Source organism: Oryctolagus cuniculus, chromosome 6 (assembly GCF_051225735.1).
Source record: "Oryctolagus cuniculus isolate XC-2025 breed Fujian yellow rabbit chromosome 6, ASM5122573v1, whole genome shotgun sequence".
NCBI lineage: Eukaryota > Metazoa > Chordata > Mammalia > Lagomorpha > Leporidae > Oryctolagus > Oryctolagus cuniculus.
In genome coordinates this window covers 124,238,468-124,256,250 of record NC_142872.1, presented here as the reverse complement: position 1 = coordinate 124,256,250, position 17,783 = coordinate 124,238,468, and the positions used below count along the sequence as shown (strand labels likewise).

The 17,783-nt window shown below is 49.1% G+C and overlaps 1 protein-coding gene across 2 annotated transcripts; it reads right to left on the bottom strand.

Moving 5' to 3' along the window:
* Positions 1-110: 110 nt before the first annotated feature.
* Positions 111-16,779, bottom strand: ERICH5 (glutamate rich 5). Of its 2 annotated transcripts, none has more exons than XM_008255785.5 (3): positions 16,446-16,779; positions 4,083-4,988; positions 111-597 (listed from the first exon to the last, which is right to left on the bottom strand). In XM_008255785.5, exons 1-3 carry the CDS (start codon positions 16,501-16,503, stop codon positions 488-490), a joined length of 1,074 nt encoding a protein of 357 aa, XP_008254007.2. In that variant the 5' UTR covers positions 16,504-16,779; the 3' UTR covers positions 111-487. The 2 variants fall into 2 exon arrangements, with proteins under 2 accessions (XP_008254007.2, XP_008254006.2); XM_008255784.5 differs by lacking the exon at positions 16,446-16,779 and adding an exon at positions 6,219-6,419 and having other exon boundaries at positions 355-597.
* Between the last annotated feature and the right edge of the window lie 1,004 nt (positions 16,780-17,783).

Below are 17,783 nucleotides of genomic sequence, written 5' to 3'. Positions count from 1 at the left end.
ACTCAGGGCATTCCTATTGCTGTCTACCTCCATGCTTTCAAGTCAGAAACATACCAGAGATCAAGTAAGAATAATGAGAGACTCTTTTTCTGTACGCTCTATTTTTTTTTAAAAAAAGATTTATTTATTTGAAAGGCAGAGTTAAAGTGAGGGAGATGGAGATACAGAAAGCTTCCATCCACTGGTTGCATTGCCCCAGGTTCCGCTGGTTCCATTGCCACAGGGTTCTTCTCTACTATATTGGCTCTGACTTACAGCTCTAAATGTGTAACTATGCAAGGTAGCTAAGAGAAAAACTGTTTATAGCTTGGCAGTTTTATGGAACAATGAAATCAAGCAATAGGCCAAGTAAAAACACAAGTTCATTCCTTGTATAAAACACACAGATGGAGAAAGGTAAGACTCGTAACCACAAGTTCACTGCCATCCTCCTGTCCTCTCCGTTGTGATGCACTGTGTCCATTCACCCTCGTAGCAGCACACCTGTCTATGTGGCTGCTGAAAGATCCACAGCTTCTCCTGTTTCTTCATTTGTTTCAGCCCCTCCACTTGCTTTCTTATGCTCCACCTCTGTTTCCATCTGTTCTTCTGTCTCACCTGGAAAAGTAACCAAAGGTGATATTAATCAGAGACAACACTGGACATGCACAATAAATTATCCCATGGTTGGTTTCTGGTGGGGGCAGTTCTTTCTCTTGGTCTAAATTATAGTTTCTTTTGGTGGTGTCTGATGGCCTTAGGGCCTCTGAGCAGCCGTATAACATCATATGTTATATAAAACAAGTCATATAACATCTTTGAGTCTTGGCAAAAGTACCCAAGAAATGGCAGTAGAAAGAACACATTACAGCAAAAAGTGTCACTTGTCTGTTGATCAAAAGGGGCCCAGGTTCCTTTGTATCTGAATCAAAATCTGTCTTGTGTGGCCATTCTGGTGTTTAAAGAAAACTTCCATTTAACATCTGGAGGTTCCCGACAATGAGAAATCTAGACATTGCACATGCAAATGGGTTTCCCTACGAGGTCATTCTGGGCAACACTGTCCCTCTGCCCATGGCTGGATCCAGGCAGACCACCCCCCCCCTTTTTTTTTTTTTTAATTTTATTTATCTGAAAGAGTTACAGAGAGAGGTAGAGACAGAGAGAGAGTTCTTCCATCCATTGGTTTACTCCCAGATGGCTGCAACGGCCAGAGCTGCGCCAATCTGAAGCCAGGAGCCAGAAGCTTCTTCCGGGTCTCCCATGTGGGTGCAGGGACCCAAGGACTTGGGCCATCTTCCACTGCTTTCCCAGGCCATAGCACAGAGCTGCATGGGAAGAGGAGCAGCCAGGATTCGAACCAGTGCCTATATGGGATGCCAGTGCTTCAGGCCAGGGCTTTAACCCACTGCGCCACAGTGCTGGCCCCAGAACGGCCTCTTTTGATAGGGCTGTGCTCTCCTCTTCACCAAGGTCTCCAGGAGCTCCCCAAGGTGTTCTATGTACTCCTCATTTCACTCATTTTCAATATGCCAGGCCCTAAAAACTTTTGACTTTGCCAATCCAGGATAGAGAACTCTAAGTGCTTTGACTGTTTGCCCCATGAAGTACCTGGAGCCACCCACAGAGATGGAGGTGCTTTGTGGACCTTCTGCCTCCCCCACTAGACTGTGATCCCTCCAGGACAAGGACTATCTAACCCATCCTGCCCCCAGCACCCAGTGTATGGTTAGATACTCAGGAAATATACAGTTGGGGGACCGGTGCTGTGGCACAGTAGGTTAATCCTCTGCCTGCAGTGCTGGCCTCCCATATGGGTGCCAGGTTCCAGTCCTGGCTGCTCCTTTTCTGATCCAGCTCTCTGCCATTGCCTGGGAAAGCAGTGGAAGATGGACCAAGTGTTTGGGCCCCTGCACCCATGCGGGAGATCTAGAAGAAGCTCCTGGCTCCTGGCTTCACCCAGGCCCAGCCCCAGTCATTGTGGCCATTTGAGAAGTGACCCAGTGGATGGAAGAATTTTGTCTCTCCTTCTCTCTGTAACTCTGCTTCTCAAATAAATAAATAAAATCTTTATTAAAAAAATCATACAGATGAATGTTTCACTTAATAACACTGTACTGTGAAGCTAAAATTTACCAAGTACAAATCATGCCCCCAAAAGAAAATGTTATTTTCTATTATAGCTCCAATAAGAACGGTATAAATATCATGCATTTTATGCTGTGATTTAAAAATATATTTATTTATTTACTTACTTGAAAGGCAGAGTTACAAAGAGAGAAGGAGAGAAAGATCTTCTATCTGCTAGTTCACTCTCCAAATGGCCTCAATGGCCAGGAGCCTCAAACTCCATCTGGGTCTCCCACATGAGTGGCAGGGGCCCGAGTATTTGAACCATCCTCTGCTGCTTTCCCAGGCACATTAGCAGGGAGCTGGATTGGAAATGGAGCAGCCAGGATTTGAAAGGGCTCCATATGAGATACCAGCATTGCAGGTGTCGTCTTAACCTGCTACACCACGATGCTGGTCCGTTTTATGCTGTTAAAGTACAGTGAAATTTAAAAAAAAAAAAAAATCATATGCTAAAACATAACACATGTTCCAAGTCTTTTCTTGAAGATAAAAAGATTACAGGACAACAAGAACAGACTGTAATTTTCTAAGAAGATTGGCCAAGATGAAAATCGCATTCTAAGACCCATTATCATTACCTTCTATTGTAAGAAGGTCAGGTCCTCGATTAATCATTTGTTCACCTGGACTTTGGATCCTCACACTATGCCTGGAGCTTGATGAAGAGTGAACTTACAAAATTCAGAAAATTTAACATGTTATCTTCAATATTTGATTTTTTTTTTTTTAAGCAGGCAGAGTTAGAGAGAGAGAGAGAGAGAAAGGTCTTCCTTCCATTGGTTCACCCCCCCGAATGGCCGCCATGGCCGGCACGCTGCGCCGATCCAAAGCCAGGAGCCAGGTGCTTCCTCCTGGTCTCCCATGCAGGTGCAGGACCCAAGCACTTGGGCCATCCTCCATTGCCTTCCTGGGCCACAGCAAAGAACTGGGCTGGAAGAGGAGCAACCGGGACAGAATCCGGTGCCCCAACTGGGACTAGAACCCAGGGTGCCGGCGCCGCAGGCGGAGGATTAGCCTAGTGAGCCGTGGCGCCGGCCTCAATATTTGATTCTACTTAACTATCAAGTTCTAGGTTGAAAACTTGGATATCGGTCGTGTTTTAAATTTTTTTTTCTGGAGCCAGACACTGCCACAGCAGGTTAAGCCCAGAAACACCCATATCAGAGTACCTGGGATAAAGTCCTGACTTCATTTCCAAAATACAAGCTTCCTGCTAATGAACCTGGGAATCAACAGATGATGGCTCAAGTACTTGGGGCACTGCCACCCACATGGGAGACTCAGAGGGAATTTCTGGCTCTGGGTTTCAGCCTGGCCCAGCCCTGGCTGTCATGCATTTGGGGAGTGAAACATCAGTTGGTAATTTCTCTTTCTGTGTCTCTCCCCTGCCCCCTTCTCTTTCTCCCTTTCTGTCACTCTTTCAAATAAATAAAACTTTTTTTAAAGATTTATTTATTTATTTATTTGAAAGGCAGAGTGACACAGAGGCAAAGACAGAGAGAGACAGAAGTCTTCCATCCACTGGTTCACTCCCCAGATGGCCGCAACAGCCAGAGTTGATCCGATCTAAGGCAGGAGCCAGGAGCTTCTTCCGGGTTTCCCACGTGGGTGCAGGGGCCCAAGGACTTGGGGCCATCCTCTACTGCTTTCCCAGGCCACAGCAGAGAGCTGGATCGGAAGAGGAGCAGCTGGGACTCGAACCAGTGCCCATATGGGATGCCAGCACTGCAGGCAACGATTTTACCCACTATGCCACAGTGCTGGCCCCTAAATACAACTTTTAAAAAAAAAATTTTTTTTCCTGGAAAGCTGATGTGAGCATTGATGGAATGACTCCTGGGTTTGGAAGCCTTTTTTTTTTTTCTTTGAGGTCAAACGAGCTTCAACCAGAGTTTAGTGACTGTGTGTCAGTTACTGCAGCCCCAGAGCTGGTCTGCTAAGCTTCCTGCACCCCGACAGCGTAACTGTACCTTCAGTGTGGCGCTGCTGCCTGTGAGTGGGCACTGTGCAGACCATTTGCTCGTTTGCCGCCATGTCTACCATTCCTGCTGGATGCTCTGGGCTTCCAGCCACTCCTTCAGGCTGCGCCTGCTCCAGGTTTCCTGGGCCTGCAGGAGTTGTACGGAGTGAACCACTCCTTCCAGGTGTCTCCATAAGCTGACTCAGGTCCACGATTTTCGGCGTCGCTGTCTCTCTTGGATCCGTTTCTGGAAGCTGGGACAGCTCACTTTTTCCTGGTGTCGCCTGATGCTGCAGCTCGTCAGCTGTTTCCATCAGCTGTCTTCTTACCACTGGTTCTGGAGCTTCATTCTCTTCAGGAGTGGCTTTTAGGAGCTGGGACCGTTCCTCCTTCCCCATTGCCTCTTGAGGCTGCAGCTCTGCACCTGTGTGCAGAGGCGTGATGCAGCCGGCCGTTGCTGGAGGTTCCCTCTCACCTGCAGCGTGCGGGCTCTCAGTGCCTTCCAGTGCCCCAGGGGAGCCCCTCTCTCCTGCTGTCCTCAGAGCCTGACCCTTGGGTTCAGGTCCCAGGGGTTCAGTCTTGCCATGACCTTTCAAAGACTGAGCCTCTGCCATTCCTTCCACGTCTGTCTGCTTCCCCTCTGCTCTCTCCAGAGGCCGAGTCACCTCCGTGGATCCCGACTGGTGCACGGCATCTTCCCCACGGGCTGCCTCCGGTGCCACCAGGGGCTTCTCAGGAAGAGGTTTCATGCCATTCGCTGCGGGTGCCACTGAGGCCTTGAGCTCCTGGGGCAGGGGAGGGCTGTCCCTTTGAGCACTACCGTGAGGATCGGCTTCTCTTCCCAGTGTCCTTGGTTTGGGGTGGGCAAAGCAGGCCTTGCTGCCTTCTGTGTTTGGAAAACACTCCTTGGAAGTTGCTTTTTGACCATTTATTTGGGGGAGAAAAAAAAAGCAAAGAGAAAACACACATTATTACTTAGCTTTGCTCTTGAGAAAGTGAATGGGTATCAAGAAGTGGATTTGAGAGTTTAGGACATACCGTGACCCTGTGGCTCTCCAAGTCAAACCCCTTCCCTCACTTCCTCTTAGGTGCCTCATCCTAAACTCTGAGCTCCGCCAAAGCCAGCGTTTTCTCCTGTTTGCCTCTATGCTGCTGTCTCGTGGTTCCTGCCTCATATTCTAACCTCGGACACTGCACTTTGCTTCTTGTACGCTTTGCCCTGCCTCAGCCTTTCTCCTCTTCATGCTCGTTGGAAGAGTCACTGTGTGGGGTCGTTGGGCCGCTAGAAAGCACTCCCTTTCCTTCCAGGGCAGCCTAGCCCCTGGTGAGCAGACAAGGCCCTGCTGGGTACTGGCTGGGACAGATGGCTCGGCCTGAGTTTCCTGTCACTTGAGGGACATGGCGGTGGGGGGGGGAGGGGTGGAGACAAATCAAGAGACAGTTAGGAAATGTGTTTTTTAACCCTGGTTCTGTCCTGCATCTCGTGCGGCCTTGGTAACTTAGCACCCAATGAGCTCATATAGAAAATGGTGGTGAATTTCCCTCTACCACCATCTCAGAACTGCATGAAGCGTTCTGTCTCTTTAAACAGTGAATGCAAAGACGCTCTGAATATTTGAAGATAAGCAACTTGGCTTATCTTTGTTTATGCTCTTCGACCCAGTAATCCCACTTCCAGAAATGTATCTGAAAAGCATAAACCTTAGGAAAATACTTTGAATGAAAAAAAAAGTATCACAGGGCCGGTGAGGTGGCACAGTGGGTTAAAGCCCTGGCCTGAAGCACCAGCATCCCGTATGGGCACCGGTTCTAGTCCTGGCTGCTCCACTTCCAAACCAGCTCTCTGCTATGGCCTGGGAAGTCAGTAGAAGATGGCCCAAGTCCTGGGCCCCTGCACCCACGTGGGAGACCCGGAAGTGGCTCCTGGCTTTGGATTGGCGCAGCTCCGGCCATTACAGCCATCTGGGGAGTGAACCAGCAGATGGAAGACCTCTCTCTCTGTCTCTACCTCTCTCTGTAACTCTTTCAAATAATAAAAAAAAAAGTATCACAGAATTCTTTATAATAGCAAAAGCTGGAAAACAACTAAAAGTCTCCCATGTTGAGATGAAGTTGGCATTACTCATTTGTAGTTGGCATCATTCACCTGTAGTTGGCATCAAGTTGGCACATAGTTGGCATCGAGTTGGCACAATATATGGAGTTGGCATGAAGCTGGCAAGGAGATGACATGAAGTTAGTGTGTAGGTGGCATGTAGTTGGCATCATTCACACATAGTTGGTATGATGGCATTTTCACATGAATTTTATACAGTTGGCATGACATTGTCATGTAGTTGGTCTATAGGTGTCACAAAGCTGGCATGAAGTTGGCATTGTTCATATGTACTTGCATGAAGTTTGCATTGCTCACATGTAGTTGGTGTGAAGTTGGCATTAAGTTTGTATCGCTGACATGAGGTTGGCATTGTCCACATGTAGTTGGCATTAGATTGGCAGGAAGTTGGCATCACTCACGTGCAGTTAGCACTGTTCAACTACATGCTGACTACATGTGATCAATGCCACCTATATGTGAACACGCCGTGGTCAGCACCAGGGGAAGCATATTGATTCAGCAATGATCCAAGGGCCCGAGCTGATGTAAGTGAGCTCCATATTGGGCAGGAAGATTTTTCTCAAGCTTTCTTCATTTCTCAGAATTGCCTGGGGTTGCTGAGCCTCTGCCTCGGCTAAGTCAGAACAAAAGCAGCTTTCTGACTTCCTATCTGAAATTACGGTTAATACTTTACTTGCATTCTACACGAGGAGAGTAAAGGGCTACACCACCATGAAGATGGCCGTTCTCCTGGCTCAGCCACTGTGCCTGTGGTGGGCTTGGTCAGGGTGCTGAGCACAAGGGCCTGTGGCCAAAAGCAGATGTCTGTGCATGCGGATGGAGTCAGCAGTTAGCAGCTTGGAGGCTGGGATGGACCAGTTAAACTTTGCAACAGAGAAGTGACATTCACATCAGACATGTGGGCTGTGGTGGAATAAGAAGGCCATGCCAAGATGGCCACTGGCAAGCAAGTGTCAGTTACTCAGGAGTGGCTTCAAAAACCCTCTGGGAAACCACCTGGCAACAGAGCCTGCCTGGCAACAGGCTGTGATTGGATGGCTTCGGATACTGCCTGGCAACAGTCTGTGATTGGTTAGGGCATAAACCGCCCCTTGACCGGATTGGCTGCCTTGGCTATTTAAGCTGCTGTACCAACCAAAATAAACGAGTCTGCGAGCTGCTCACGTCTAGCCCGCTTTCACCCGACTCTCGGGGTCTGTGTGGTGACTCTGCGCCTCTTGTCCCCACCACGCTTCTCTTCTCAGAACGAATCCACAGCAACAGTGGGCCTCCAATCTGGGCAGGCAGCGCTCCCTGCAAACCACTGCTACCAGAAGGAGCACTGGGCAGACCAAACAGAAGCGTGATCCCAGGCCTGGAAGCTGCTGCTTCTTTCTTGGGTTAGGGACCCAAATGCACTTGAGATGGCTTTGGTCCCATGGTTAGGACAAAGTACAGATCACATCAACAAAATGCGAGATTTTCTTCTCCAGAATGGAAAGCCACTTGTAACATAGCAGTTTTCCTCTCACACTTGAGTCTCATCCTCTAGATAACTCATGATGCACCTGCAAATATATCATAACCTGAAAAAAAATCCAAAATCTGAACCCAAACATTTCAGATAAAGGATGCTCCATTTGCAGTGAAAAATCACAGAGCAGAGGAGGCACAGCTCAATTAATGTCGTGGCACACGTGTAACACGATTTCTGTGCAGTATCCCAGATGGAACAAACTGCTGCTGGAGACAGACCCTGCCCGGCTGCCCTAAATCTGGGAGACACATCACAGTGCCCAGCAACCCATTCTCACAGGCAGCCCTGTACAACATCCAGGGTACTCAGACACACGCCAGCACTGCCCGCCCAGCTTCTTCCACCCGTCCTCATAAAGCTAAATTCCCACAGCATTTTTGCTGTTAAACACAATGAGAGAGGACGGCGCTGCGGCTCACTTGGCTAATCCTCCGCCTGTGGTGCCGGCATCCCGGGTTCTAGTCCCGGTCAGGGCGCCAGTTCTGTCCCGGTTGCTCCTCTTCCAGTCCAGCTCTCTGCTGTAGCCCAGGAAGGCAGTGGAGGATGGCCCAAGTGCTTGGGCCCTGCACCTGCATGGGAGACCAGGAGGAAGCACCTGGCTCCTGGCTTCAGATCGGCACAGCATGCTGGCCGTGGTGGCCATTTGGGGGATGAACCAACAGAAAAGGAAGACCTTTCTCTCTGTCTCTCTCTCTCTCTCTCTCTCACTGTCTAACTCTGCCTGTAAAAAAAAAAAAAAAAAAAAAAAAAAAAGAGAGAGAGAGAGAGTGTGTTTTGTTTGTTTTAATCCTTAAAGGGCAAGCTCAAGCATTCTTGAATATACAGAAAAGGATGATCTAGAAGCCAAGGGCCCTTCCCAAGGAGGGGTTCAAGGACACGAACAGCAGCACCAGCCTGGCACGGGTGATGGAGCTTCTGAGGTCGTGACGATGCTTCCCTCACTCACTTGGAGAGCTACATTCTGGTCCTGCGCTTTACAACCATCATGACCTAGTTCTCCCTACCCTTTCTCCAGGACTTGAAGCCTGGCCAAGCCTGACACTTTTTATCAGCCTTGGTGAGACTCTGAGTAAACCCCCGGCAAGCATGCAGAGTTTTGTCAGGACTTGACGCTGTAAAACATTAACACAGGAGCGACACCGCATGCAGAGCTGGGACAGGTGGCAGCCGCACGAAGCGAGACTCAGAGCACACGAGTGAGCTTTGCTTCCCTGCCTTACCTTCCCCTTCAGCACCCCGGGGACCTTCTCCACAAGCCAGCATGCTCTCCCCAAGCCCATCTCGGCCAGTGGCAGCCTGCAGTTTCTGCTGTTTGTTCCTCAGGTCACCATTCCCCCCCATGCTGTTTTGAGTAGCACTCTTAGCTCCCTGAGTCCCATTTCTGTCGATCCGCCCAGTCACCCACCCACCCCCTCAACAGCAGTTGGTTGGATTTCTCCTAGGTGTAAGGCCACACCACAAGTTCCTGGCAGCACCAGCACTAGACCCCCAGATGTAAGAAGAGCAGGGCCTTCGGCTCGAACCTCACCTCTGTTCCATGCTGGCTCTGAGATCCTTACCCTCGCTAAGTTTCCGTTTCCTAGCTGTATTTTGTACCTCTAGTGTTTGCTTTACAAAGCTGCTGTGGGAATTAAATGAGATCATGAATGAAAGTTCCTGGAACCAGGTAGAAGTTCCCTTGCTTGTCTCCCGACTTCTGCTGCATACACAAGTTTTGATGTGGCTGCATCTCATCTCTTAAAGTCTAGAAAAATATTTATTTTATCTGATGAAAGCGCCAACTGGTACAGGTCTTAGGGAAAGCATTTGGGCAGTTATCTATCAAAATTATAAAGGCATATACCCTTTGACCTAGCCATGCCACTTCTGGGAAGCTGTCCTGCACGTTCGAAATGATGTCTGCATAAAGGAATTCGTGTCAGCTTTGTTCCCAACAGGAAAAGACTAGAGGGGAAATCCAGTGTTCCTCAGTGGGGGACTGTTTAAATAAATCTTACACGAGATCATTAAACAGGTGTAAAAGAAATGACAAATTTCCCTTATACCGATACAGAAAACCCTCCATATTGTCAAGTAAAAAGATGAAGGGCAACAGGTTTCAAATAAATAAATTTTAAAATCTTTTTTAAAAGACTCAGTCCAGTGAGCAAAAGAAAAAAACCTTATAGTTTCTGCATTTAAAAAAAAAAAGGATCATAAAGTCAGTTTAAATGTTCGTGGTGCTTATTTTTCAATTGCAAAGGAAAAAAATGTTTGTCTAGTGAGGACTGAAACGTCACCGTGTGAAAATACCGGTTGAAGCCTGAAGGTATGCCTGCGGTACAGAGAACAATTCACAGACCCATCAGCTGTCCACGGTTTCATCTTACTGCCTAGGCAGCTAGTGAAAGTTCAGGCCAGGGCCGGGCGCCGCAGCTCAATAGGCTAATCTTCCACCTGCGGCGCCAGCACCCGGAGTTCTAGTCCCCGTCAGGGCGCCGGATTCTGTCCCGGTTGCTTCTCTTCCAGTCCAGCTCTCTGCTGTGGCCCAGGAGGGCAGTGGAGGATGGCCCAAGTCCTTGGGCCCTGCACCCGCATGGGAGACCAGGACCCGCATGGGAGACCAAGAGAAGCACCTGGCTCCTGGCTTCGGATCTGCACGCTGGCCGGCCATGGAGGGGTGAACCAATGGAAAAGGAAGACCTTTCTCTCTGTCTCTCTCTCTCACTATCCACTCTGCCTGTCAAAAATAAAATTAAAAAAAAAAAAAAAATTCAGGCCAGAACCAAAGAGGGATTACAGCTGTCAGTGGAAATGCACACGAATGAACCTCCCAATGAGTCTGTCCACAGTAACCATTTCTTTGCCCACTTCAGTGCCCTAGCTGAAAAACCTCAGTAAGGAGAATTCTACCAGCTATGGATGCTGACTGTATTAGGGAAGAACAGAGCAGTGACCGCGCATGTCAGTAGGAGGCCAGCTGTGCTGCGAGGAGGGTCCTAACGCAGAGGCTGTGACATCAATAAAATCTTTGTGATCTCATTCCATCAGATCTTCCTGGAAGTGAAAAGAACAGAAATTGCCCTAGGATCTGGAACTTTGCTTTCACAAGCACTAGAAACTCCAAATTCAATTTCACAAACTGCCCTTTGGGCGCTGTTTCGCATTTCAGTTCGCTAGATACTGATTTACCACCAGAGGCGGGCCTCCACATCACACACACCTGGCCACTGCGCTGGAGGTGTGGAAAGAAGTGGGAGGGGATGCGGCATGGGGTCACAGCCACATCCGGTGTCAGCAGAAAGGACTATTCCTCTGTAAGCTGACAGCTCCCTCTCTGTAACTGCTGCATGATTTAAATTTGAACCCAAAACATAAGTAACTTCTTATGTTAGTGTTATGGGATTTTAGAACTGTACCAGATCTAAGAGATATCAAGTCCAGCCCGTTATTTTATGATTCTTTTTGCTTGTAGGCCAATACTACATCACATATAACAGGTTTTTTTGTTTGTTTGTTTGTTTGTTTGTGTATTTGTTTGTTTTTGACAGGCAGAGTGGATAGTGAGAGAGAGAGACAGAGAGAAAGGTCTTCCTTTGCCGTTGGTTCACCCTCCAATGGACGCCACGGCTGGCGCGCTGTGGCCGGCGCATCGTGCTGATCTGAAGGCAGGAGCCAGGTGCTTCTCCTGCTCTCCCATGGGGTGCAGGGCCTAAGCACTTGGGCCATCCTCCACTGCCTTTCCGGGCCACAGCAGAGAGCTGGCCTGGAAGAGGAGCAACCAGGAAAGAATCTGGCGCCCCGACTGGGACTAGAACCCGGTGTGCCGGCGCTGCTAGGTGGAGGATTAGCCTATTGAGCCGCAGCGCCAGCCATAGCAGTTCTTAGCTAGAAATTGTCTTGCAGAAAATTCCATAAGGCAGATTTGCCAACACAAATCCAGTCTATAGAATACTTCATGCATTTTAGCTTCAGATGTGGGGTTTTAAGGTTGCCATTGTGAGTTTAAAAGAATCTCGTATAGGTGGGCGTTGTGGCACAGTGGGTTGGTAAAGATGATGCTTGGGACACCCACATTCCGTATTGGTCTGCTTGGGATCAAATCCTTCACTTGCAATCCAGCTTCCCTGGACCCCCTGGGAGGCAGCAGATGTTGGCTTAAGAACTTGAGTCCCTGTCACCTATAGGGGATACCTGGATGGAGTTTCTAGCCCCTAGCTTTGGCATGATCTAGTCCCAGTTATCATGGGCCTTTGGGGGAGTGAACCAGCAAATGAAAAATCTCTCACTCCCTTTCTCTCTCTGTCAGTCTTTTAAATAAATAAATCACTTTCAGGAATAAAAAATAAAAGAATTTTATGGATGTTATCTGTATTTTCACAGGAAGGCACTGGAAGTTTCTCCACAACTATCTATATCTGTTTGAAACAACTTTAAAGTTAAATGTCTTCCAAATATTCCTAGTTTAAATTTGGCAGTAAATACAAACTCCATGTTGTACTGACTTTTATTTATAGAATACAATAAATGTCTTCTATGTTTATGTTATATACCTTAAATCATACTGAATCCTCATTAGCTATGTGGTCTCTCACTTTGAAAATAACAAAAGAAATACAATAAGTTGTGTTTATTCTAATCTCTAAGATATATTCTGTATTATACAAATACTATACATAATACAAATATATATTTATATCTAAAACAAAGAATAATATAATATACTAGTTCCTAATAAGCTATGCAGTATAATAAATATTACACAAATATTACATATAACATAACTATATAAATGTACTATATTAATAGGTAATAAAAGTATAGAATAGTAATAATATGCATATTTTATTTAGGAAGTATAATAAATACTCTTTTATTATATTTCTTTTGTTGTTTACAAGTGGATTACCATAGAAATTCAGAATAATTACACAAAAATTTCAACCTAGTTAGCACAAGCTAGTTTAATCATTCAAGTTCAAAGCACATGGGGCTGGTGCAGTGGTGCAGTAGGTTAATTGTCCAATCCAGCTCTCTGCTATGGCCTGGGAAAGCAGTGGAAGACAGCTCAAGTTCTTGGGCACCTGCTGCACCCTTGTGGGAGACCCAGAAGAAGCTCCTGGCTCCTGGCTTCAAATCGGTGCACCTCCATTTGGGGAGTGAAGCAACGGACAGGAGACTTTTTTTTTTTTTTTTTTTTTTTGACAGGCAGAGTGGACAGTGAGAGAGAGAGAGACAGAGAGAAAGGTCTTCCTTTTGCCGTTGGTTCACCCTCCAATGGCCGCCGCTGCAGCCGGCGCACCGCGCTGATCCGATGGCAGGAGCCAGGATCCAGGTGCTTTTCCTGGTCTCCCATGGGGTGCAGGGCCCAAGCACCTGGGCCATCCTCCACTGCACTCCCTGGCCATAGCAGAGAGCTGGCCTGGAAGAGGGGCAACCGGGACAGAATCCGGCGCCCCGACCGGGACTAGAACCCGGTGTGCCGGCGCCGCAAGGTGGAGGATTAGCCTATTGAGCCACGGCGCCGGCTCTAGGAGACTTTTCTCTCTGTCTCTCCCTCTCATTGTCTGTAACTCTACCTCTCAAATAAATAAATAAAATCTTTTTAAAAAAAAGTTCAAGGCCGGCGCCGCGGCTCACTAGGCTAATCCTCCGCCTAGCGGCGCCGGCACACCGGGTTCTAGTCCCGGTCGGGGTGCCGGATTCTGTCCCGGTTGCCCCTCTTCCAGGCCAGCCCTCCGCTGTGGCCAGGGAGTGCAGTGGAGGATGGCCCAGGTGCTTGGGCCCTGCACCCCATGGGAGACCAGGAAAAGCACCTGGCTCCTGGCTCCTGCCATCGGATTAGCGCGGTGCGCCGGCCGCAGCGCGCCGGCCGCGGCGGCCATTGGAGGGTGAACCAACGGCAAAGGAAGACCGTTCTCTCTGTCTCTCTCTCTCTCACTGTCCACTCTGCCTGTCAAAAAAAATAAAAATAAAAAAATAAAAAAATTAAAAAAAAAAAGTTCAAAGCACAGTTATGACTCTTAGGAGCCCTGTGACCTTGGGTAAGTTACTTCTGTGTAGCATCAGGATAACCCTAATACTTCGCCAGAGCATTGTTATAAGGATTAAAGAAGCGAGTCATTCTGCAAACAGTTGCTGAGAACCTACTCTGTGCAAACATCATTAGGCACAGGACAGTGAATAAACACCTGGGCAGGACAGTCCACAAACTGTGACTGCTCTTATCTGAGAGCACACACACAGGCTTGGGGCTGCACACAAGTGAATTATTTATTGGGCCTCCAAGATCCTGGAGTTGAAATGTTGATGAATATCCAATAGTATCCAATGACAACAGCGTATTGTCTATCAAGGATCAGAAGCTAAATACACCTGTTGACTGATTTAGTACGTGTTGAGCAATACTGATGCAGTGTATAAATTAATTTTCAGCACACTAAAACTGGTAGTCAGGTGTTTTCACATTTCTCCCAGGACAATACTCATGAAAATTTAGAAGAGCAGTGAAAGCAAGAATAAAAAAAAAACAGTGTATAATGCATGTACATAGCTATCAATACTGGTGACAGAATACTTTTTAAAACAAGGTTATTTGTTATTTTCTAAGAGCACTATGAATCCCATTCTGCCATTTGAATACTTTTGTCCCTCTCCAAGAGTATCATTATCTGAAATATCTATTTTTATCAGTTTAAAAATCTATAATGGGACCGGCGCCGTGGCTCACTAGGCTAATCCTCCACCTTGCGGCGCTGGCACACCGGGTTCTAGTCCCGGTTGGGGCGCCGGATTCTGTCCCAGTTGCCCCTCTTCCAGGCCAGCTCTCTGCTATGGCCCGGGAGTGCAGTGGAGGATGGCCCAAGTGCTTGGGCCCTGCACCCCATGGGAGACCAGGAGAAGCACCTGGCTCCTGCCATCGGATCAGCGCGGTGCGCCGGCTGCAGCGCACCAGCCGCGGTGGCCATTGGAGGGTGAACCGACGGCAAAGGAAGACCGTTCTCTCTGTCTCTCTCTCTCACTGTCCACTCTGCCTGTCAAAAAATAAAAAAAAAATTAAAAAAAAAATCTATAATGGAGGCCAGTGCTGTGGGGCAGCGGGTAAGCCACAGCCTGGGACACTGGCATTCCAGCATTCCATACGAGCACTGGTTTGAGTCTGATCCAACTCCCTACTAATGCTAGTGGGAAGGCAGTGGAAGATGGCCCAAGGGCTTGGGCCCCTGCTACCTATGTGGGAGACCCGGATGGAGTCCCAGGCTACTCCCGGGACCTCTGGGGCATGGCAAGGAGTAAGAGAAGCCCGAGCAGGATGATGCATCTTCCCAAAGCAACTGTTTTCCCTTGGATTTTCATATTGAAACTAGTAAGGATTTGTTCGGGAGCAGAATGCAAAAATGTGCCTGACTCCATAAAACATGAAACAACAAAGAAACCAGACCTCACACTGGCCTCTTGAGAGCCCAGAGTGGCTTGGAAGCTCTGCTTCCTGGGGAGAGTGGTGAGTGAGCTTCCCCAGCGGGTTCTTCCATCTCTCTATACCCTGGTTATCAGCAAGGGGTTTGGAATCCCTTTTAGATAGGGTTTTACTTTTTTTTTTTTTTTTTTGTCTACTTCCTAACTTTTTCTTGCTTTCTGTTATCTACTGAAGCTAGACATAACTGATGAGATACCACGGACATATGAGCCACACAGTGTATTTCTGACCAGGACTCTGTAGCTGAACTTCGCATCAGCATTCATAACAATCCTGTGCTCTCTCCCCCAAAACTGGACAGCAAGACTGTTCTGGAACTGCAGTAACAGGTGCTGAGAGAAATCCTGGGGAGAGGAGTTGCCTGCGGTCTAAATCCCTCCTAAAGCTAGCTTTGAAGAAGACTGTAAACTACCTCTAGGGGACTCGATTCACTTTCAGAACTGTGGCTGGCGAAGTGGGTGGGGCCACTGCCTGCAGTGCTGGCATCCCATATGGGCGCCAGTTCAAGTCCCAGCTGCTCCACTTCTGCTGAGAAGGCAGCGGGAGATGGCCCAAGTGCTTGGATCCCCTGTGCCTACGTGGGAGACCTGGAAGAAGCTCTAGGCTCCTGGCTTCAGATCGGTCCAGTTCCAGCTGTTGTAGCCAAATGGGGAGTGAACCAGCAGATGGAAGACTCTCCCTCCCTCCTTCTCTCTCCCTCTCTCTGTGTTTCTCTATAACTCTGCCTTTCAAATAAATAAATGTCTTTAAAAAAAAAAAAAAAGAACTGGATCCAAAATGTTAGCCATTCAGAAGCCAAGACGTGAGTGGTGCAGCCCAGTCCTTGGGCAGTTGGTTCACCTGCCTTCATTCTCTCCTGGGCACTTAGCGCTGTCAGCCGCTGCGCTACCCTGCTATTGTATAGCAAACGCTCAGCAGGTTCATCCGACCCCTTCAACGGCAGAAGCCCCTGTAAAGGACCGAGTGCCCGCCTCTGTTGTCACCCTCTGCTATCTCCGAGGCTGAAGTGCTGGCGCGAGCGCGAAGGGACAATTTTCATCTCTGTAGGGCACAGTCCGGGCCTGACTGCGTTGGGTAATTGACAGCCGAAGCCCACGATCGCAGGAGCGGGCCAAAGGAGTGGACGCCTGTCCCAGCCGGGGCGCACACCCACTGCCGCGCCAAGTTTCGGGACGGAGCCCGCCGCCTAGCCGAGCGAGGTGGGCCCAGATCGCACCTTTCGGACCTCCCGGGGAGCCCACCGGAGACCCGGGCTGGGATGGGGCCGGGGCCCCTTGCTCACCGCTGCGGAACCTGCTGCTCTCGCCGGCCTTGTTGAGGGCGCTGCTGGCACAGCCCATCGCGGGGAGCGGAGCCCGCTGGCCGGTCCCGGCCCGAGTCCTGCTACCCCACGAATGCGGACCCGGAGCCGCAGAAGTTTCCCCAACTCTGCCGCCCGGCTCCTGCGCGCGCGGGCAGCGGGTGTCTCGGGAGTGAGCGGGAGCGGGGGTGCACCTGCCGCGGCGAGACAGCTGGCGCAGGCAGGGAGGAGCCTTGGGCACAGCGGCAGAGGAGGAGGCAGTGGCAGGTCGGGGTAGCAGGAGAATGGAGGTGACGGTGCTGGCAGGAGGGAAAATTCACCTCCCGGGAAATGCAGGGCCAGGGGACATGGGCGGGGCCGGGGCGAAGCGCGGGGACGACTGAGGAAATTGTGGCTGAATAGAGCCGGGTGGAGGAGGGCCGCTGCCAGCGGCTGCTGATGCGCGGACTCGAGGTGCGGGACGGCTGTGCGGCCGCCACGGGGAGACACAGCCTTGGCTAAACGCAATTTGCCCGAGGTGTCGCTTTTCCCACCCTGGAGTACACATTGAGTTCAGCTGCCGCGCCTCTCTGCTGTTGGCTTTCCTCTAAAATCGTTTCCCCCAATCTTGCTTTGTCTTTCCCGACCTTGGCCATTATTGTGTAGACCCTTCCTCGATTCGGGTTTGATGTTTCCTCCTGATTTCTCTCTGGCTGTGCAGTCCGGGCTGGGACGCACAGAATACTGGAATATTGCCCGTCACTGCTAAGGTGAACGTGGATCAGTTAGGGTAGTCCCTGTCGGATTCTTGCATCCTAGTCACCGTGCTGCTCTTTGTAAATGGGGAGAGACTATGAGACTGAGGACCTTCTAGAAGTCAAAACTCCCACTTCCACTAAGTTGCATCCTGGGAGACAGCGCTGCTGGTTCAAGGAGCCGGGTCCCTGCCACTCACATGGGAGGCCTGGATTGAGTTCCTAGCTCCTGGTTTCGCCTAGCCCAACACTGGTTGTTGTAGGTACTTGGAGACTGAACTAGCAAATGGGAAAAACTCTCTCTCTGCCTTTCAAATAAATAAATAAAATAACCTGTTCTTCAAACTGTTATCTGCTACTTTTGGCATGCACTGGCATTCTTGGATCAATCATTATGGTGACAATGATCAAATGGTGATTTCCGAATTACATTATGTCTCCTACATTGATTAGCTGGCATCCTGCTGTAGAAAAGCACTTCCCCTCCTCCATTGATTGTCCATCATTTACATCAGTAAACACTGTGAATTCTTACAGTAGTCACTGGGTTATGCGGCCATCGGCATCAGTGGCCTGGAGCTGCAGT